This window comes from Podarcis pityusensis, assembly GCF_964106645.2.
Source record: "Podarcis pityusensis genome assembly, chromosome: 3".
NCBI classification, from domain to species: Eukaryota; Metazoa; Chordata; class Lepidosauria; order Squamata; family Lacertidae; genus Podarcis; species Podarcis pityusensis.
Window position 1 is genome coordinate 37,929,644 of NC_138026.1, and position 23,145 is coordinate 37,952,788.

The following is a 23,145-nucleotide window of genomic DNA, read 5'->3' on the forward strand; positions in this document are numbered from 1 at the left end:
ACCTAGTTCCAATATCTGTTGGAACTCACACTCTGTCAGGAATGTAAGGTCCAACAAATTCTTCAATTTCCTTGCTGACAAACTTCATTTCCCAGAAGGCAGAAGAAACAACAAATGGATCATCTATTTTGGATCTCGTCCTCACCAAGAGGGAGGAACTGATCGACAAGGTAGAAGTAATTGGGAACCTTGGGAAGAAGTTATTCAGATGCAAGAGAAAGCTGAATGTGGTCATACATGCACTTTGCACTTGATTTCAAAAAGCTTAAGGGACTACTGGTTGAGATCCCATGGTCAGAAATACTCAAAGAGAAGTCCAAGATGGATGGGAGATTCTTAAAGGTGAAATATTGAAGGCACAAATACTACACAACACAGACAATTCCAAAAAGAAATAAAAAATGAAAGGCATCTAAAAAAAAATTGGTGTATATAACAAATGAAAGAAAGGGGAGATTGCAGAGATCGCAAAGGAAGAGTATACATGAGTTGCTAACCATTTCAGGGAGAAGATCAGGCAAGCTATACCTCACAGTGAGTTCAGGCTTGCAAGAGAGGTTAGTAGACTGAAATTTTAACATGAATCAACAGTGTGATTCAGCTGTAGAAAAGCTAATGCTATTGTAGGCTGCATCAACAGAAATATAGTATCCAAGGGAAGTAATAGTCCCGCTCTTTTTTGTCTTGGTCAGACCACACCTGGAGTACTGTGTCCAGTTCTGAGTGCCACAATTTAATAACAATATTGACAAGCTGGAACATGTGCAGAGGAGGGCAACCAAGATTATCAAGGACCTGGAAACCAAGCCTTATGCAGAATGGTCATAAGATCCAACTTTGGAGCAAGGACTTTTTGCTGAGATTTGAAGTCACAAAATATGCAGTAAAGTGTGAAAATATAGGCTGTTCAACCTTTAAAATATGCCCCTCCAAGTGAGTTCCAAAATGCCCCCTTAAAAGATTTCTTTCCAGTGTTCCCCCGTTCCCCCAGCATAGGAAAAGACCGGACATTTGGTAAATTAAAAAGACCAGGCATTTGGTAAATTAAGAAATTGTTTACATACAAACTCTCCAAAAGTCAGATACTGTGCATGTGCTTCAGAAAGTTGCACAGGCAGTAAAATTTAGCTTAGTTGCAAAGTGGTAAAAGTTCCTGGATTACTTGTATAGGAACTCAAGATTCAAGTAGGTAGCCGTGTTGGTCTGCCTTAGTCAAAATAAATTAAAACAATTCTTTAAAAAGATAGTTAAAAAGACTCTTCTTAAAAACCTAAAAACTCCCTTAAAAGAATCAAGTCTTCAAAAAAAGTTATATGATCTAAGAAAGTCTTTAAAAGAATCCTTCCAAAAGAATTAAAAAATTATAATGTAGCACCTTAGAGACCAACTGAGTAGTTTTAGGTATAAGCTTCCGTGTGCATGCACACTTCTTCAGAAACACTGAAGCAGAAGTCATCAGACCCTTATATATAAAATGAGGGGGAGGGGGAGGGAATGAGTGATTGGCTAATGGGTATGGCAAGTCTATTAGTGACCCTTAATGACAGTTGGTCCCACAAAAAGAAAAAGCAATAGATTTTTAAAGGGACAGTATGCAGATGACCAAGAATAGTTTTAGCCTGTGTAATGGGATAAGAATCCAGTATCGCTGTTCAGACCAGGTCTCTCCATAGTTTTCAGTTTAGTGATAAGTTGTAATTCAGGAACTTCTCTTTCAAGTCTATTTCTTTTGTAATAGGAGAACTGCTTTGAGATCTTGTATTGAATGTCCTGGGAGACTGAAGTGTTCTCCTACTGGTTTCTCTGTCTGGTGATTCCTGATGTCAGATTTATGTCCATTTATCCTTTGGCATAAGGTTTGGCCTGTTTGTTCAATATAGACAGCTGAAGGGCACTGCTGGCATTTGATGGTATACACAATGTTAGAAAATGAGCAATTAAATAGGCCTGAGATGGTATGTTTGATGTTGTTGGGTCCAGTGATGGTGTTGTCTGGGTGTATGTGGCAGCAAAGTTGGCATCTGGGTTTATTGCAGGCTCTGGTACCAGTTTCCATGTTAAGTTTGGTTGTTGTATTATTGTGGGTGAGGAGTTGTTTAAGATTGGGTGGCTGTCTGTAGGCGATGAAAGGTCTTCCTCCCAGAGCTTGAGAAAGAGAACTGTCATTGTTTAGGAGAAGTTGTAAATCTCTGATGATGCGTTGAACTTTTTTAACTTGAGGGCTGTATATAATTACTAGTGGTGTTCTGTTGTTTTCTTTTTTGGGTCTGTCTTGCATCAAGTTCTCTCTGGGTATCAGTCTGGCTTTGTTGATCCATTGTTTAACTTCATCAGGTGGATATTTTAGTTCCAAAAAGGTTTGCTGTAGGTCTCAAGAGTTGCTGATGAGAGCCATGCAGTTGAGCTGGAGCAACCAGCTCAAACCTCTTCATATGCTGAGCTTATTAGGTAGACTGGAAGAGAACAAAGGTTGATCAACTAGTTCCTCCCAAGGTGAGGGAAGTACCGTATATAGCTAAGCCTGGCAGGACAGCTTACTCTGTGGTATTAACCTCTTTATGTATTAATTAGACCTAAGCATGTTTGTTATATGAGGTGGGTTATCCCACAATGTCTACATACATTTCTGTTTCCTCTAGCTTTTTTCGGCCAGACACCTTAGCCACATGGAAATGGAATTGTCTCTAAGACCCAGGAATTCACTGTGCTTAAAAAAAAACCAACCACAATTTCTGGTCATGTAACACTGTGCAAAACATAAGATAACTCCCGTGCACCTGCCAACTTTCTGCCTTCATTTCTTTTAGTTATTTGATAAAATCTTTCTTTTAAGTTGGATTTACTTTGATGCAATTAAGTAAGGGGCTTTGGTGTTTGCTATTTTTCTAGGTTCGTGTGAAGCTAAAGGTGTGTGGGTTTCACTTTTAAAAAATAACATGTATGTTTATGCAAAATAAGAATCTTGCCTCCAGTAATGTAGTAGAGAAGCTGAAATGGGAACTCTAGTTCCAGGCTGCCTTAAAACAAACAAATATCAGACTTGAGTGAGAATTTCCTCAATACATTTGCTCAGTACACATTTGCTTAGTGGCAAGCTCTGCAAATGATATGTCCTAATACTAGTACAGATTATACATCCTAAACTGAAAGGCTGGATGTTAACAGTATAGTAAAGAAATATGAGTACACTGTTTCTTACTCTTTACAAATATCTTGGGTATTAGTCTAAGAAAAAACAAACAGTAGGAAGCATTTAGGGATTAATTTCACTTTTAGCTTTCCTGGTTGAGATGTCCTAGTAGTTTATGATGTGGATTCTAAAATATATGCTGTGTTATTACTAGAATTTAAAACTGAGTCATACTTTTCTATGGAAGAGGATTCTCCCCCATGTGGCTGTTTGCACGGTCCCCTTAATCTACCTCTTTCTTGCAAGCACAGGAGCTCCAAAGTATTTTCCTTTTCTGCAAGGGGGTCCGTGTTCATTTTGACAGAGCAAAAATTCTACCTTTTCAAAAGGTGCCTCTTCCACTTATATGAATGGTGAAATTTGTTCACATGAGAGCTTCATTCATACACACACACACACACACACACACATATAAAATCTCAGAGAACCTATGAAACTCCAAATCAGAGAGTACACATTGAGCATGTAAACCTGCTTTATAGGATTAATTCTAGGATTCTGTGCTTCTGTGAAGTGATTCTTTCAGCAAAGGGTATTTTACTGGGATTCCAGTGTGCTGGAATATATTCCATTTGCTTCAATGTAGGCACTGTGAATGTGTCACTTACCCATTTAAGTCATATTTGTTTCATTCCGATCCTACAATTGAAGATGACAAGATCATTTGACATGTCAGATATTGTTGAGAATATTTACTGCTAGATAGATTCCATTTCTAGTGCTTTTCCATATATTTGCTTAATCTAATAAATCATCTAGATGTGATGTTACTGCTGCCATATAAATAGCTTAGGCTGGCCTAATGGGTGCAAGTTTTAAAAAGAAACTTCTCAACGATCATGTGCATTGTTCACTTTGGCTTCTTAAAAAGCATTTCTGGGAACTTGATCATGACTTTTCCTTATTTTGTATCTATCGTGAGTGGGAACCTATAGAGTTTCTAAAAACAGTTTAGTAAAGTATATGAACCTCATCACTAAAATGACAGCAACTGCCAGGTACAGTGGTACCTCGGGTTACAGATGTTTCGGGTTACAAACTACGCTAACCAGGAAGTGGTTGCTCCAGGTTAAGAACTTTGCCCCAGGATAAGAACGGAAATCGCATACCAGCAGTGCAGTGGCAGCGGGAGGCCCCATTAGTGAAAGCACTCCTCAGATTAAGAACCGTTTCAGGTTAAGTACGGACCTCTGGAACAAATTAAGTTCTTAACCCGAGGTACCACTGTAGTAAAGTCCAATGAACTTGGTAGCCTGCCTAAATTGTGGCCCCCAGAGCACAACATCAAAGACAAAACTTCTCTTCTAACTGAACAGGCAAAGGCAGTACCTAGTCTCTGAGAACACACTGAGCTTCAGAGTTGCTTAAAGGCAACAGAAAGCCTCAGTGATTTTTGAGTCCCTCTGAAGCTCATGGACTCCCTAATCCCCATTCCCCAATCCTCCCTTGCTTGCCCACTTCCTTCCCTGCCAATAGTGCACATCCCAGTCTGTTCCTGGGCCGCATGAGAGGTTCTGCTTTGGTTCTGCTTTCTCCTTGACATCTCCTTTCTTCAGTTCTATCTCACCATGAGCCATAGTTTCCTTAGGCACCTATTTTTAGCCAATTGCCTCCCTTGCCCAATTTCTTCCAGCAATCTTTTTTCTCCCTTTCCATTAACATCCAGTCCCTCATGTGCATTGTTAGGAGATTTCTTTACACCTGTCCTTGCTCTGGTTTCCTGTTTCAAAAGCAGAGTAATGTCGTCAATTCTGGGCATTTTTTAATGTGAGTTGGACTCCAGCTGAGCCAGCAAGGGGGGAACCTTTTTCAACCTGTGGACTGCATTCCCTTGTGGGGGTGCCGAATGTTGGTGGGACCAGACAAACGAAAAGGGTGGGACAGCATATGTGAGTCTTCTCTGTAGAGTAGGCTACATTCCAGCCAGACAAATGTGAGACATTTCTACAGCCCCCCACATCTCTCCATCTATGCAGACAAGAGGCATTGTCACTGCTCAAGGAGACTTTCCAACCAGGCATAAGTACTGGAAGAGCCAGAAAGAAGTGCGGTTTGGGGAGAGGAGATGTGGCCTGGGGAGATTTATGAGAGTCAGATAGAGAGGCCTATTCGGCAGCATTCAGTCCCCAGCTTGATTTTTATTTTATTTCATAAAATTTATGTACTGCTTGATTGTACAGAAAAACCTCAACATAGTTTACAGAAAGGGATGGTCTCCGTCCCTGAGCTTAGCCAACCAACGTCAGAAGCAGGCATAGGCAAACTCCGACCCTCCAGAAGTTTGGGACTACAATTCACATCATCCCTAGCTAACAGAACCAGTGGTCAGGGATGATGGGAATTGTAGTTCCAAACATCTGGAGGGTCGGAGTTTGCCTATGCCTGGTCAGAAGCTTCAGAAGCTACAAGCACATTCACAAAGTAGGCTTTAAAGCACTTTGATGGGAAAATGCTATGCAGCTAATAGGTATTTTTTAATAAATTAGCTGGCCGTCATTATCCTCTAATCAACAAATAAGCGGTGCTTGCAAAAGGTAGCCTGTTTAGCAGTAGATGGCTCCCTTCAGTTGACTGATTAAGGAAGTGTGGTTTCTTACAGAGTAAAAACATGAGTGATGTATTGGGGGGGGGGTAAAAGGTGGGTCACCACTTTCTTTGTCGATAATTCTTGTGCTTAATATATTTTTCATGCTTGCTTACTAATGTGGCCCTACAGCAGTCCCCATCCTGTAAGGATAACAAATTAGCCATCTGATATAGAACAGCTTTATCCTGGACATGGAAATGTTTTCATCTGCCAAATAAAACATAAATCTTATCCTCTGTTTCTTTGAGAAACTGCTTAATAAGCTTTTTCAAGTACTTTTGTCCACTGAAGCTAGCTCACGAACCCTCAATCATTTCAAACCAACACAAGTGTGATGCTGATAACCTGGAAGCTGATTTCTGTTGGAAGTTGTGTCACTGTACATCTGTTTTGAATATACCGGTACTTGTTCTGATCCTGACTATTGTGAGGCCTTGGGGCAAGTAACTGTGTGTGTGTGTGTGTGTGTGCGCACACACACACGTGTATTAAAATCCTACCTGCACGGATCATCAAAAGCATGGTCAAATAAAAAATGGTTTTAGAATGCTTCAGAAACATGCATGATTGGAGTAAGTCTCCATCAAATGGCAGTTGCATAGGTGCTGAGTCCGGAGTCAACAATTTTAAAGTGATTTAAAGATGGCACAATAGCGTAACTGTTTCCCATGGAGGGGAGGACTAGGAATGTGGCATGTGCACTCCCTCCTCCCTTCACACGCACTACAGCAGGCTTCCTCAAACTCTGCCCTCCAGATGTTTTTGGCCTACAACTCCCATGATCCCTAGCTAGCAGGACCAGTGGTCAGGGATGATGGGAATTGTAGTCTCAAAACATATGGAGGGCCGAGCTTGAGGAAGCTTGTATTACAGTTTGTTGTGACATCTGAAAAGGCAAACTAGTGGTTTGAGCAAGCCCTCCCAACCAAAACAGCGAGATTCAAGCACAAACAGCAAATTGTGGCTTCACAAACCAAGAAGTGCATGCAAGGGGGAGAGGAAGTGCAGGCACCACTTTCCCAGTCCTCCAAACCATGGTTTGGAAGATGGGAAAATCTGTCATCTGAATGTAGCCGCTAACTCTGAGATAGCCCCAGAAGCTCTGGTTCCCAATGCAGAACATCCAAATGGTGCCATCTGTGGTGATAAAAACATAACATGAATAATATATGTGTTTTCCTTGAACCATACCCCCAAATTTGCTGCCTAAGGTGGCTTCCTTTGTCTTGCCTAATTATAGGGCTGGCCAGGCATCAATTTCTTTCATTTCACTACCATCTCTTGTCAAACAAATTCTGCAGGGTTTTGAAACACCGCAAAAGCCTGCACAACCACTGTACAATCAGAGGTGGGCGATGTTCATGCAAGCAGTGACTTTTGCAGCAGCATCCCATATTTAATTCTCTGGAGAGAAAGAAAGAAAAATTGGTTTCAACTTGACACTGGAGGTTTATGTTTGGATAATCTGGCATCTTTTTATTTGATGAAAAGCAGAAGTTAGGGGAAGGCAGAATTTTAAAATGGGCCATATGGTGGTTGGTAAAAAGGTTCATCCTAATACATGCTCCCCATGTCATTTCCCCACCTTAAATTGCTCCTCCCCAAGCTGCTGTTAGTTGTAGAGGTGAAAAAGATGGTTCAACACAGTACAATCTGCACAATCCCATGCAAGTGCTACCTGTCAGTAGAAAAAAGCACGTAAGAGAGAAATGTTCAAGGTTTGCCATCTCCCAGAGGAGCTACTTTTCTACGTGTAGGGAGTTGGGGTTTTTTTTTTGCAATCTTCTCCCTACAGCCTTGTGTTATATGAAAATTCAATCTTTTTTAAAGCTTTTGATGTCGCATGCAATGCAATCCTTTAGATTTTACAAAAACCCAATTATATTTCAGCTGCTTGAAATTGAATTAAGCCAATACTGACAAGTATTTGCTTCAGTTTTCTGTGCTGCTGACTTCACTGGCTGTATTTCTTATCCCCCCCCCCCTTTTAGGAGTCTGTCATGATTGTTGTCTTTGGTTTGGAGTTTATCATGCGCATCTGGTCTGCTGGCTGCTGTTGTCGGTATCGTGGATGGCAGGGAAGGCTGAGATTCGCAAGGAAACCGTTCTGTGTAATAGGTAAGTTTTTTAACCATGGCTAACCTTGTTATGAATTACAGCATTGTCACAGAAGGATAGGACTCCTCTGGCTATTATTTTAATTCAGATCCTAGATTACATTTGACTATGCCTTTGATGGGTACATGGATTGTCGATAATCACCAATAGAAAAGAAAAAAATATTGCTCTGGAATTAATATATGCATCTGGTCAGATAGATTATGGTGGCATGCAGGCACCCCTGCAGGTATACCTGGAAGAAGCAGGTTATCTGTTCACATTTCAGCCTGGTTTCTGGCACTATATTAGCACCAAAACAGTCTTGGTCACCCTGATCAATGACTTTGATCAGAGACAGGGGAATGCAACTCTATTGGTTCTCCATGATCTCTTAATGATGGTATGGGGAACCTTCATCCTGCAGGCCTAACTTAACCCAGCATTTGTTTCATTCAACAAAATTTATATACCACTTGATTGGAATAGAGCATCTAAGCTGTTTACAAGAAATATTTGGCCTATGTGGTCGTTCCCCCCCAAACCACACCCACCTGCGCTGCATCTGACATCACGTTGGTCTTCAGCTTATGGGTTGGGACCCACAGCCTGATCCAAGGTACAGCAGGAACAGTACCACCATATCAAGATATGATAAAAGAAATGGGCTCCCAAATGTAAAAGTAGGTCCTGCTTCAAAGTGTGCTCCTGGTTGTGCATTGGCAAGAGAGGCTTGCTGAACTGGCACTAAGAACAAACCACCTGGGATCAGTGTTTCCATGGGGAGCTCCATTGTGCAGCCGATTCCAGCAGAAAGTGGAGCTTGAAGTCAGCACCTTTTAGCTGATAGGCACTCTGGGATTGGCCGTGCTACAAAGTTCCCCCTAGGCAACTCCGAAGCCAGCTGACCCTTGAAGGAGCTTGCAAAGGGCCAAGTAGAGCTCTTGTAAAGCCCTTTGTCCCTTGCAAAGAGCCCTCCCTACTCAGTGCTTTGAAGCAGTGCACTAAAGCAATGCACACAACTTTGTTTTTAGCCTCGCCTAGCCATAGAGCAAATATTTCAGAATCAAATGTCCCAGGAAACATGAATGTCATGCAGGAGAGATTCATTCAATGAGATTAATTCATGTTTGTTCAGTTTATGCAGATATGTTTCCTCCTCTGGCTTGGGGACTTTTCAGGGGCAAAATACTCCCCTTCAGACTACATATGTCACACCAGCATTAGGTATGGAAGGAACAAAATGAGAAAGTGGCATCTAAGAAATTAATAGTATCTCTGTTGATGCCTGCTCTTAGGGTAGTAACCAACATTTGGACAATTTCAGAACTTCTGACATTGAAATGTTGGCAAAATAAAAAGCTAAAGCAAAAACGTTTGATTTTTTATATAGTGTGATACGATTTTTTTATCATATACACATCAGGGACATATACATCAACATTTATTAAAGCCTTTCCTCAGATTATGGAAAAGAGACTAAGTACGGTAATATTATGATGAACTATACAGAAAATCCCCAAGTTGCAGTGGATCTTCCATAAATGCTTACCTACACATAAAGAAGAAAGGTATGTTAAATGCATTAGCTTCTGCTAGTAATTACAAGATGTAACTTTATTTTTTTGTTGTTTCTACATTTTTGAAATAAAACATTATTATTATTATTTTTAAAAAAAACCCTGTTCACCCAGGCATTTGGTGATTGAAGGATATTGTTTCTGGCAATTTTTAGGTTATAAGTTGTGAGGATACTTAGTTTGCCTTCAACTGGGCTTTTTTCTCGTATTGTTTCATTGTATAATGCCCAGGGCTTCATTGGGAGGAATGTTATTTTTTATCAAACAAACAAACAAATAAAATAGTTGTCATTACTGATGTCATAGATCGCACATAAGATGGTATATAATTTCATTTCCACAAGCAGCCTGTGAATACCCCAAGTATTTGTGACTTCTAGGTTCATTGGCTTTAAATTCCAGATTTTACCAGGACAATGGAATCTCTCTCTTTCCATCAGCACTCTTAGTTGCATTGGTTATCATTTGGCTTTAATCTTCATAGAACATAGGGAGCTGCCTTATACCAATTCAAACTACCCAGTGCAGTATTCATTATCCATATGCCTCAGTCTTCATTATCTATCTAGCTCAGTACTGTTGGCAATGATTGGCAGTAGCTCTCCAGGGTTTCAGACAAGAGGTCTTCCCAGCCCTACCTAGAGGCGTCAGGTATTGAACCTGGGATCTTTTGCATCTGAAGCATGTGTTCTATCGTGGAGCCGAGGACCTTGCCCCATGAATCACTCTGTTAGTAGAATGGGAAGGGAAGCAATTTTCCATGATCCCCTCCCACAGTAAATCTACCAAAGAACAAAATAAAATAAAATAGGGATTAAGAGGTTTTCTCAGTATGGTGGAGAGTGTGTATACTATATCTCATTAGTGTAGTCGTGGTGGAAATGAAATGAAAATAAAATAAAATAGGGATTAAGAGGTTTTCTCAGTATGGTGGAGAGTGTGTATACTATATCTCATTAGTGTAGTCGTGGTGGAAATGCTTTGTGGGATGTGTGTGCAAAAATGGGGGGATCGAGGATGGTCAGTTGTTGGGGGGGAGTGAGAAATGGGGTGTGTTATCATCTCTGATCGAACAGGCTTTTGAAACATTTCCTGTAAAAGTCTCTGTAAAACCTGTGAACAGAGAGAACAGTGGAGTGAGCAGGCACACTATGGGCAATGATGCCTCCATTATATCACTTTGGAAAATAAAACGATAATCTGCCTTTACAATCAACCTCAGAGTGTTTCTTTCCTTTGCCATATTTTCTGATACAAAATGCTGCTATCAACGTGTTTTCTGGATTTGAGAACAGGGAGAGAGATTCTGATGAAAGAGATAGTTAAGACTGAACCTTTGATTGTACCCCAGATTATAATTTATTGGTAAGGAACCGTGATTTTGAAAGACCATGTGTACTTGTGAGCCTTTTTTTATTCCACTTTTTGCTCAAGTCTGAATTTTTTGGCTAGTGTTCTGAACTGTTATTAGTTACTGTAAGAAGGCAGAGCCATAACCATTCCATTTCTGGGTAGTCCCACTAAATTTAGCAAAATTATTCTGGAGTAAATGTTTTGTTGATTTGCACACTTAGGCCACAATCCAGCTAAGAGCAGCATAAGCATCAATTTCACTCGTTCTGAATTTCTGCCTAAGTCCCTTCCTTGGCGATTTATAGTTTTCCACGTTATATCTCTCTCACTTAGTAGCTGGTGTGCAATCGTTTAGAGGGTTCAGTCCAGAAATTCCTGAGCAGAATTATCCACTAGATCACAGATAGCCCCTTTCATAAGGCGGCCTTCCATGAACAGAAGGACTTCCTATATCTGTGCAAGGGCTGATCCAAAGATTTGGGGTAAACCCTAGAAATGAATAAATGCCAGGATTTGGGGTTCTTTGTGATACGCAGGGAGAATATAAGCCGCAAGGGGATTCCTGGGCAGGCTGAGGGAAGAGCAGAGCTGTTAGCATTACAATAGCCATTGAGGGTCTTCAACAACTCCTTGTCCCAGGTGTGACCAGAGACTAGAGATTTGGAAGGTTGCCAGGGTAACTTCTCTGGGGGAGGGCTCTGGCTTCTGAGAAGAAGAAAGATCCATCTTGGTGAGGGTGAAGGAAGGACTGCCTGCAAAGCTCTGGGCCATGCTGTAAGATCTGAATCCCCTCCAAGCAGACGAAGGGTGTAAATAGGTGAATAAACCCTATTTCTTAAAGCACAACAGTCTCCACTGTGTCTTCTACCCTCAAAGGGGACACAAGACCCCGTGTGTGTGCCTGAGATCCCATGCACCTTTGCCATGGCTTGGCAGAGAGAGGGACAAGCACCGGGCTTTTGTAACACTGGTGTCAGAAGTGGGATCTGTGTTTCCTGGAGAGAAGGCCTAGAAGTCAAAAATGGAGGAAGGAATAACAGCAGTCCTTGAGCAGTTGAAGCTGATGCATGAGCACCAAAGGCAACAATGGGAGCGGATGCGAGATGACCACGAGCAGCAGATGCAGCAGCTGAAAGTGTGGGGGAGAAGTCTCCAGGGAGAACAAAGCGTGACTCCATGCCAAGAGCCAGCAGTGGAAGAAAAAGATAACAAGCTGGCTGAAGCTGAGGAGGGGGCTGCTGATTAAAATATCTCTTACTCTTGGGGTGCAAGTGGTGGAAGAAGAAAGCGCCCCAAGAAGCTATTCCTGATTGACCCTTGGAAACCAGCTGTGGAGGATGGCGAAGAGGACGAGAAAATGGAGGTGCCTAAGAACTTGCAAGGGGTACTGCTATTCGATCTTTCTACTTCCCTGGTGCCTGCTGTGGAAAAAGAGGTACAGGACAAGAAAGGCTGGCTGGCTGAGTTGCTACTGATACTGCCTGGCAAGCTCTTGGGGTCAGTATCTCTCAGCCTAACCTTCCTCAGCAGACAAAATGAGGGACAACCGTTCCTAGCTGTTCTTGGAGGCAGCTGCGGGAATGCAGATGTAATAAACAAAATAGATTAAATATGAACATGCCTGACACAGACAAGGCTACAAATGAGCCTCTCTCTTACCTTGCTCATGCCAATGCTAAATTAATTGAAATATTAATTTCTAATTAAAAGCATGATACATTCAGTTTTGAGTGTCAGGCTTTGTTTAAGCAAGTGTAGCATTCCCCCCCCCCTTTTTTTAAACAATTGTGTGAATTTAAAGTCTTCTCTACTGACAGAATTGTTGTAGCTAATTAGAAAATTCCATTAAAGGTTATGTGTATATGGGAAAGGTGGGACTCTGCCCCCTGCCCCCCCTCTTTATACCTCACTAGATAATTGTTACCTTTTCAGATCACAATAGATGAACTTATAAGTTTGAGCAGCAGCATTCATGCATTTATAATAGCAGAATGGCACGAGAGAACTCTTCTTAAAAGCTTATGATTATGATGCTGGGTGCTTTATTTTAACATGGGCGCTTTAACCACATTTCCAACTTCTTGCTATCATCCCCTACTTGCACCACCTGATATTAAAACAGCTGGCACGTTTGCTGCTAATATTATTATGCCTTTCAATTGCTTGCATTTGTGTCCAAGCGCAAATTTCCTAGGTCAGCTGCTATAGTAACCAGGTGGGGAGGTCAATGTGGACACAGGTGGCTTATATGATAGTACAACAACAAAGCACCACTGAAGGGGGGAGGACACTGGATGCCCTTGAGAGGTTGAGGCACAGTGGGTTTGTTCCTGGGGCTGAGTTTACTACTGTTAAGTGGTAGCAGCACCAGCCATGATGCTAGTGCCCCACACTGAGTGATGCTATCTTCGCAGCTAGTGCACATCAACACACACACCATACCTTTAGTCTGCTATGTAGTAAAGCTCTTTAGTCAGAGTCTCAGGTTCCAGGTCCCCCCAACCCTATGTGCCAGTGCCTTATAGTGGACTCAAGCAGCCCACCAGCAAACTACTACAGAAGCTGTTGCTGTCTGCAAATTTCTTGCAGAGGGTACATTCAGAGGGTCTTTTTCCCCACACTCTCTCTTCTGCATTACTTATGAGTCCACCAGAGTATAGTAATTTCAACCTAAGCCAGTACTTCTGTTTAGCAAATTAGTCTGCATGGCAGTTCTGCTTGCTCCTATGCTAAAGGCATGCATCACTGCACATTAATCTGTTTTGTAAGCTATTAGCAAGCTATTCTTTAATCCTTCAGGTGTGTGTTTTACCTCTGATCTGTGGAGACCTGCAAGCCCTCACCAGAACTAATTCAGTTCTGGGCCATACCTTCAGGACAAGAGGGCATTTGAGAACCAGCCAGCGTACCAATCATGTCAGTATGAAGCTGGGGAAATCATCCTGCTGTAGGAAGATCCAGCTGTGAGGTCCTTGAGGCTGTTCATTCCCTGCCTTCTGTTCCTTCCTTCTTACTGATTGTTGAGTCATGTTGTGGGTTTCTTGTTTTTGAAAGAAATGCGTTATCTTTCCTGAATTGTGACAAGCGATTATTCTTTATTCCATTCCTTTAATGCTCCCCAAATTAAATTAAAGCAACAACAGCAACTTCAGCTTGTGAGAACAATCCACCAGGACTATCTCCTGTGCAGTTGCACAATTGAAACAGATTGGAAGTGGGCAAGAGAAGAATGTAAGCAGCTCTGATGCTCTCACCAACATCTTGGATCATCTCTGCCTTTCATGAAGAAATAAGCAGCTGGAGGCAGAGATGATCCAAGATGTTTTGGTGCTTGAGTCAGAAACTCAAAATTCTGTTCCCCAGTGGCAAGCACAGAACAATAAACTACATCATTGGCCATTTTAATTACCCCATTTAAACCCCAAAATCTGCTTCCTAAATCAAGAGTAAGGGTGCAATCCAGGCTCTGGCCAGGCGTAATGGGACTGCCATGCTGCTCCCACCAGGGCAGAATGTAGTGGGCAGCCAAATTGCTGTGGATTTGCTTTGGCAATTGGGCTCAATGCCGTCATGTGATGGCAGCAGGGCCAGCTCAGCATTCAGTGGATACTGGCCTGGCTCAGCCCCTCTCTGGCCCTTGAATACCCATTTCAGTGATTTCCATAGGCTGTTGATAGTGGGGACCCTGCCAATGGTACTCTTACCCGCACATGCGGCAGGCAAAATGGGGAGCTCCACACTAGCTGAGTGATGCTGACATCTCTCTCTGGGTGGGAGTCAGCATGGGTGATCAGAGGGACATTTCTGCCCAACCCAACCCTGTGCAGTCCCACAAAAAGGGGGTTTGGATTGCAGTGTTAGTAGTTCAAATCTGGAAAGAATAATTTGTAGTATGTCCCCAAGCCAGAGGAGGAGACCGAGCTGCATAAACTGAGCAAACATGAATTAGGCCCATGGTCGGCGATGCGGCCCGTGGAGGTCGTTTGACCGGCCCACAAGCCGCCCCCAAACCGAGCTGCCCACTCACGTGCTGCGCGGCATGGGGACTCGCTTCTGTGGCGCCGAAAACCGGATCTGCACAGGTGCCGAAAATCGCGAGCAGGTGTGCTCACGCACGCACGTGGTCCGGCCCATGGAAGGATCTCCGTGGGACCAATCCAGCCCAGGCAAGATAAACCTTGCTGATCCCTGAATTAGGGCTTATCCACATTTACTCTGCTCTTTCCATGCAAGGACTGCACTTTAAAGCTATATGTCCTGGTGCCTTTTTCTTTTTGGCTCTGGAACTTTCCCTGCAAAAACCTGCTCTTTGGCGCCCAATCAGAGCAGAGCAATTGTCAATCCATGGGAAACCCAAATTGACGATTGCTGCAATTGAGCAATAAAGCATGAGTTTTTGTGGGGAAAACTGGGGGGGTGGCCGACAAAACAGCTCAAACACAGAGTTTTAAAGCAGGACCTATGCCTGGAAAGTGTGGGTGGATAAGCCCTCTGTTTCCTCGAACAAAGCTCTATTGCACTTTGCTTCAGTTTCCTGAGACATTTGCATCTGAAATGTTTGCCCTATGACTCAGTCTAGGCTGAAAAATTCTGAACTGTATACATTTCCTGGGGCAAACCCCCCCCCCCCCAATTATTTAAGTCCTTTACACTGTATGTTTACTCAGAAATAATAACTGGGTGGTGTTCCAACTAAATTGTTGCACTAGCGCAAGGATTAGCGCCAGCTCAAGGGGACTTCCCTCTCTCGCATGCACCACAAGCAATCTCCAAATCTGCTCTGGAAGGTTGGGAGAACCTCCGGAAGAGATTTAGGGGGTGATGGGAGAGGACAGGGGAAGAACATTTCCTCACAAGGAGAAATCCTTGGGCTGATGGAACGTTCTCCTGAGGGCTACTTTCAATACAACCACTTGCATTCTCGGTTTTTAACCTCTCCTGTGCTTGTACATTTTAAAAATGATCAATTAAGGTAAATGTCTTTGAACGGTTGCTAATAGCTGGAAAAAGGCATATAATTTTTTGAGATGAAAGAATACAAGGGAGCCCCTTGCTCAGTTTAGGACTGGATTCTTAACCTAGTCTTGTGTACAGTATTTTGAACAGTTGTTTCTAATGGGTTTTACTGATGATTTTATCGTTTTATTCTGTTTGTAAACCATCTTTAAGGGTTTTCTTTTTACAATCAATCAGTATATAATTTTTATGAAATAAATGAATTATGTTTAATTTAAAAAATATATACATGGGGAAACTAGGCTAGGGAAACATTATTCTACTTGCTTTTTGTGAAAAGGACTGCAACCAGTGCTTTTTTTCTGGGGGTACTCCAGGTTATGCAGTGCCTTTCCCCCCACATGTTAAAAGTGTGGCATTTACTGTAACAATTTCATGGTGAGTACCGACACCTTTTTAACTAAAAAAAGAAAAAAGCACAGACTGTAACAATAAAATTCCGGGGGGGGGGGGGGCAGCATCAAATCTGTTTGTATTTTGAGCCAACACATTCAGTCCAGAGAAGTATACTTGTGCTTCACTTTTCTGCTTCCAGTTCCTTGCAGTCCTCAACTTCTGTGTTTGAGATATGAAAGATATATGTTCCACCCCAAGGTCACTACATTCACAAATAGCACTCGATAGCGAGGGGCAAGAAATAGGAAATTGACCATCTGAGCTGCTGGCCACACAGTGAGTTCTGCTAAGAAATACTCCGGGAATTTCTCCTTAAATTCCTTCCAGCTGTCTGCCACAGTGTGACCTTGAAGTAGTCCCATTGTCATGAAATACCAGCACCCGAAAAATGGAGCAAAAAGCTGATCTATTGTTACCTTGATGATGACAACTTTGATGTGTCCAAGTCCTTTTCTCGGGGTTAGTTTGTCTACCAAGGTGTACCAGTAATGTAGGGGCGGTCCCATGGTGCATCCCGTTATAAACATGTGAGATGCACGTTCAACATCCCACTTGTGTTTGGGATTTTGCCTTCGTTCCAAAGACTGCTGGACTAGATCTGCAATTCCCAGCAATAAACCGCTACTCACTGTATTGGTAATGATAAGGTTCCGCCCTCCAAACAATGGTGCATAGAAGCGGGCCACTGCGGCTAGCTGTTGTATAATACGGGCCCGCATCTTCCTCTCTTTCTCCTCTGAAACAAATGCATGCAGATCCGGTAACTATGTTGAGAGCATTTTTCTGAACTTTCAGCCTTCCTTTCCCGGACTGAAGGTATTATTTTTCAGGGGTGGTTGCATTGTGCTTTTAGGATTATTTCATTGCGAGGACCTGAGGAAGAATGATGTTACAGCAGGCATGTATGATGAGTCACAGGAAATACATCATAGTATTCTAGTGAAGAATTTTACTTTTGTGCTTTATTATGATGTCATGGCTGATTTTCAGCATCTTGCACAGCACACACATAGCAGAAAAATAAATTGCATCAACTGAACAGGTACATGTAAATATAGCTGTTTCTTACATCACTTAAGGAAGGAAACTTACTATGCTTACATCCTTTTTATTTCAACAGAACGTAAATGCACTTTATCTTAATTGGGCCCTTGATTGATGACCCTGAACAGGATACCTATAAAGCAGTTACTTTTCCACTAAAGAAAGCACACAAAACAACTTACGATCACAAACAAACAAAATAACCTTCAGCTTTCATTATGAAGACCTATACAAAATAAATTATAGCAAAGTTTTTAGAGTTTCAAATTCGATATAGCGTACCATTAAAAGCAACTACAATAACTTGGAAAATAGCTAGGAAAGGTTTTCAGAACTTCCTGGCTATTTCAGGTGAAAAAATGTTTTCACTCTTTTCCCTGACCATTGGGCTGCTGTTGCTTCTTTGTACAATCATTTGTACATTTGTTGTGTAACCCCTCTCTAGGGATGCTGTGGGTTAAACCACAGAAGCCTAGGGCTTGCCGATCAGAAGGTCAGCGGTTCGAATCCCCACGACGGGGTGAGCTCCCGTTGTTCGGTCCCTGCTCCTGCCAACCTAGCAGTTCGAAAGCACGTCGAAGTGCAAGTAGATAAATAGGTACCGCTCCTGCGGGAAGGTAAACAGCGTTTCCGTGTGCTGCTCTGGTTCACCAAAAGCGGCTTAGTCATGCTGGCCACATGACCCGGAAGCTGTACGCCGGCTCCCTCAGCCAATAAAGCGAGATGAGTGCCGCAACCCCAGAGTCGGCCACGACTGGATCTAATGGTCAGGGGTCCCTTTACCTTTTAACCCCTCTCTACGCACCTCCACACCCCAAAAAGAAGAGAAGTAGCCCAGTGGGCCTTAGTTGATCTTACCCTCATAAAGGAGTGGCTATCACTTTCAGTTCTGGAGGAGGATTGGAACGTACATACAGTAAAATGCATTCCTTCAAATGCAAAATAAACAGAGCTATTTACAGTTTTAAAGAAAATAACATTTGGCATCGGGGGGGGTGCAATGGAAGAGTGCACCTTTGGGGGTGAGGTCAAGCTGTTGGAAGGTTGCAGCGTCTGCTGTGGCTGTAGAGACCGATGCGGAAGAGACAAGTTTTGTTGCAGCTGGGGCAGACGAAGGCGTACAATTGTGCTTCTGCAGATGCACCATGGCGTTTCCTCTCTCTGTGCTCCTCCCAGCAGTCATTTTGCCTCTGATCCCTGCTGTGGATATGCAACCTGTCTGTCTCCAGGCACCGCAGTTGTCCACAAGGGATTCCCGCGTGGCAAGGTTGGTGTTGCCAGCCTTCATGTCACATTTGCAGACCTCTTTATAGCACAGAGTTGGTCTGCCAACAGGCCTGGTACCTGAAGCCAGCTCACTGTACAGCATGTTCTTGGGAACCCAGCCATCTTCCATGCTGTGGGCATGACCAAGCCAGCATAGACATAGCTGAGACAGAAGTGTGAACATGTGGGCTTGGGAGGGCATGTATTTGTTTGAAATTCTGTCCTGCCACATGCAGCAAAGTGAATTGGGCTTGGAAGGCGTTTGGAAAATAGAAGAGCCAACGTTGATAGATGGGCTACAGAATTCCTTTGCTAGCTAGAGCTTTCAAGAATTAAAGAGCAAGGGTGGGGCCTGGCAGACAAATCTGGGATTTAGTCTATTATACACAGGTAAGAATAACATCCATTATTCTAACTACTTTTTGCCTCCTGCCACGCCTATGTTTGCTTCTGGCTGTGCCCTGCATTGGGATGTGGCCACAAAGGCATGCATCCTTCAGGCAGAAAATGGTTTCCCACCCAGTTCTATGTAACATGCTGCAGCAATGCAGGTGGGAAATGACCTATTCGTGGATGTTTCATATTCCACATAACTTAAAATACCTTAAAGTAGGTCCATTGATACTCATGAATCTGAGTATGGCTTTGTTGGATATCATCCTGTGTGTATTTTTGTAAATATGTACCTGAAAATGCATGTAGTGTTTGGTTGGTATAAGCATATATTTCACTATTTTAATATCAGAATAAGAGATACAACTGAGGCAGTTAAGTATTTTGTTGGGCCAGCTTGCTACAGCATAGGAGTATGCAATCCTCTGAGTCACTAACATCCGCATATGCACACTCGGAGGTGTTTATGACAGTGCTTAAGCTGGGGAGAATAATATCTCCTGTCCTTCTTTTTTCTCTCTGTCAGGACAGGTGAGGGAAATGCCTGAGGGAATGGGGCGAGGAAGATTTGCCTTACTTTGTCAGGCTGCCTCCTTGCAACTGCAGGACTGAGGTTGACTTTAGGGGAACTTGCTTTAAGGGAATTTTTTAAGTGGTAGGGCAGCCCCAAGAACTCACCCATCTTCTCCTGAACACCCAGTAGATCCATCTACCTGGTGAAAGTTGTTGTTGTTTTGCACTCAGTGGGATTTACTTCTGAGTAGAAGTGTCTAAGCTTGTTGTCAGTAAGTACCACAGGCTGGATTTTCCTGGATTTGCCTGTATGCATGAGCCAAAGGGGTAGCAGTTGAACTCAGCAACTGAAAGTGAAAGAGGGACCTGGCTGGAGCTCAGCTTCCAAAACGTTCCCAGTCCTCACAGTGTCTGGGCATGCTCATTGCCACTGCCTCAGATTTGCTGAGCTACTCCAGTTTGCCTTCCCATAAATATGTCCCCTTGCAAGCCTTTGAATTCCATCTGGCAGGATGGGGACTTGCTATATGTTAAAGCAGAGGTGGGAAACCTCAGGCCTGGATGCTGAATGTGGCCCCCAGACCTCTCTATCTGGCCCCAGGCCACATCCCTCATTAGCCCTGCTTCACACCTCAAGTGTTTTTGTCCGGCTGGAATGTGTCCTTGAACTCTGAACATGCCTCTTGCTTGTCTAGATAGTGGGCAGGGCAATGCGTGTGTGTGTGGAATTGTACTACACAAAACTATATTATACTTTTGCCTCTGGCCCTGCCCACCACTGGCATGTGGTCTCGAGAAGGTTGCCCAGAGCGAAATGAGGCCCTTGAGTGAAAAATGTTCTCCACCCCTATTTTAAAGCAAGTTTGGTTACAAAAATTTGAGGGCTCTGTAATAGGATCCCATGAGTTGTGTGAGGCTGCTGTCGGGAGGGAAAAGACCATCTGCTTACCAGCATACATGGCAATTTTGTGGACTCCTACAGGCTTCTTTCTATCCTGGATTATTTATTTTAGCCAATTCAGTTTAACACAAAGGGTTGTGAATCATACTCAGGGGTAGAGGCATTGGAATTAATGGGCATGGATTTACTCTGAGTAGGACTATGATGACTTACAAACCAAGGTGAATAGCTGTCCCCATTTGGGGGGGACGGACCAAAAAGCAATAATATTTGGGGTAATGGCCTCTTGAAATTGCTTTCTTCCACATGATTAAAGGTAGTTTGAAGTGCATTGAGTCCTAAGAGATGCATTCCAAAAATTCCCATTGAGTAGGTAATTCAAATATAGCACCCTCCCCCCCCCCCGAATTTTTGCTACCAGAGAACACTATTATCGTATTGCACAGCAATAGCTCAAATCAATTTTCACATCCCAGTCCAAGTTGTTACTCAGGATTATTATGAAATCTAAGCCACTTTAGTTTCTTATATCATAAAACACTAAGTTGTCTTGCAACTTGAAACAAAATTGTAAAACTGGAGAGGCTGGGTAATTAATATTTCCCATGTTGATAATTAACAGGATTTCCATCCAGAGAGTATTGTGTATGTTCTTGAGAACTCAAGAGACTTTTTGGCTAAAATGACAACATCTGCAAAAATCAAGACAGAGCCATTTATTCAGAGAATTTCCTGAAGATATCTTGCCAATTACTTTTTACTAGTAGGTGATGATTAATCATAACTTGACTGGCTTTAGGCAGATAAATCCAGTTTCTTTAACAGAGAAAAATGGCTCGCCTTTATTACATACACAGCCCAACAAGACAACAACAAGAATCCACCAACAGCATACAAATCAATATGGCTAACCTGATCCAAAAACACCCACCCACCCCACTCACACATGAAAACAAAGTTCACCACAGCCAATCACAAACGAACAACCACACCCTAGGCCAACCCCAACCTGCCTCACCACCAAAGGAAAACAAGCAAATAGCAAAGAGAACCTGCACAAACGACGCTGACACAAAACCCCACACATACATTAAGTAAAATAGAAACATCGCAATCCGACTCCACCCCACTCACCATGGCTCCCTCCACCTCTTCCCCCCTATTCTTCCTAATGCAACACTAATGTCTCAACAAATGAAACTGATCTGTAGAAAGAAGAGACATTGCACATACTTTTGTAAACCAAGAAATCTTTAATAAAAAATGTTTAAAAAAAACAGAAAAATGCTACATGTAAAACATCTAAAAGTAAACGTTGGGCAGGATATAGGAATCTGAACACTGTTTTGACATACTTTGTTTGTGCAAATGGAAGGACAGCAGTTTGCATGAATTGTTGGTGATTACTTTGTTTTGCTTCATGACAAGACTATCATCCAGGAAAGGGTTATATTAATTTTCAGTGGTGTTGTTGCATGTAACTTTGATGGCGGGACAGTGTTAATATTTTTCTTTGGTTCTGTGCAGTAGATTTAGAGGAGGCTCATTAGAATTCATGGACATGACTAACAAGTGCATTGTTTTCATTGGGCCTACTCTGAGTGTAACTTAGTTGAAAATAACTCCTTAAGTAAGTTCTAGCATTCATTTGCTACCGATTCTGTTCACCAATACAAAGATGTCACCAATGTATCACCACCATATTAGCAGCTTGTTGGTGGGCTCTTTAAGGATGACTTAGTTAATTTGCTCCTGGGCATCTGCATGGCTCCATTTTATGTCAATTTATTTTTGAGAAGCCTGAACAAGTCATAGTTAAGGAGCCCACCAACAAGCTGCTCATTTGTTGGCGATGCATTTATGACATCCTTTGTCATCTGGACCACGAGCAACAAAAGTTTGGAACAATTTAAGAATGATACCAACCATCCATCCCACCATCAAATGTGCACTTAATAGAGTCATTACAAATCATATGGGATGTTCTTCTTGTCACATAAAAAACAAGATAGTCACAGATCTTTACAATCAACCCACTGATGCTCACATTCATTTAAAATGGAATTCCTCCAGAACACACACAAAAACATCATCTGCAGATTGAAATGTTTTTGCAACTTCAATGAAAACTACCTCAGGTCTGAAGTGGGTGGTTTAAGAAATTGAAGGAACACCCAGTTCAGACCCCATAAGCATATATATGAAGTTAGGGTGTCTCGCTCCAGTGTGCATAACTTTACACTTGCTTACACTGAATCACATTTGCCATTCACCTATTTTGGAAAGCTCCTTTTGGAGCCCCTCACAATCTTCTTTTGTTTTCACCATCCTGAACAATAAGCAAACTCATTATCACCTCATTACTGCTCCCCTCTGCCAATCAGGTCATTTAACTGCAATTAAGGAAGCAGAGATCCCAATACTGAGCTCTTGTGGCAAATCCTTCCATTGTGATAAATGTGCTTTTTGGTTTTTAACCTGTTACCAATCAATAAGAGGACCTGCTCCTTCATCTCACGACTGCTTTTAGCTTTTGAAAGCTTTTTGAAAATTTAAGAACACAATATATACTCCTGTCCATATCCTTGTTAACACTCTCATAGAACTCCAAAAGGTTAGGCAGGTTATCTTTTTGGAAAGCCTAGAATTTTCTCTCTCTTTGCTACTATTTGCCTTAGTTCCTCAGATTCCCTTCCTGAGAAAATTAGTTAAGACACAGAGGCTTGTAGGTGTTGTTGGATTACAATTCCCATCATCCCTGACCATGCTGGCTTGGGCATATGGGAGTTATGGTTCAAAACACCTGGAC

The 23,145-nt window shown here is 42.5% G+C and overlaps 1 protein-coding gene and 1 pseudogene across 5 annotated transcripts in view; one reads left to right on the forward strand and one right to left on the reverse strand.

Annotated features, from left to right (window-relative positions):
* KCNQ5 (potassium voltage-gated channel subfamily Q member 5) overlaps positions 1–23,145 on the forward strand; it is a 272,747-nt gene that overhangs the window by 204,094 nt on the left and 45,508 nt on the right. For all 4 annotated transcript variants that reach the window (XM_080997992.1, XM_080997989.1, XM_080997990.1 and 1 more), the window contains exon 3: positions 7,769–7,895. In XM_080997992.1, coding sequence (XP_080854118.1) covers positions 7,769–7,895 — 127 coding nt within the window. The remainder of the gene's footprint in view (positions 1–7,768; positions 7,896–23,145) is intronic.
* LOC308472825 (mpv17-like protein 2 pseudogene) lies at positions 16,267–17,149 on the reverse strand (annotated as a pseudogene). The gene has a single exon. The product of its transcript is annotated as a mpv17-like protein 2 pseudogene (transcript).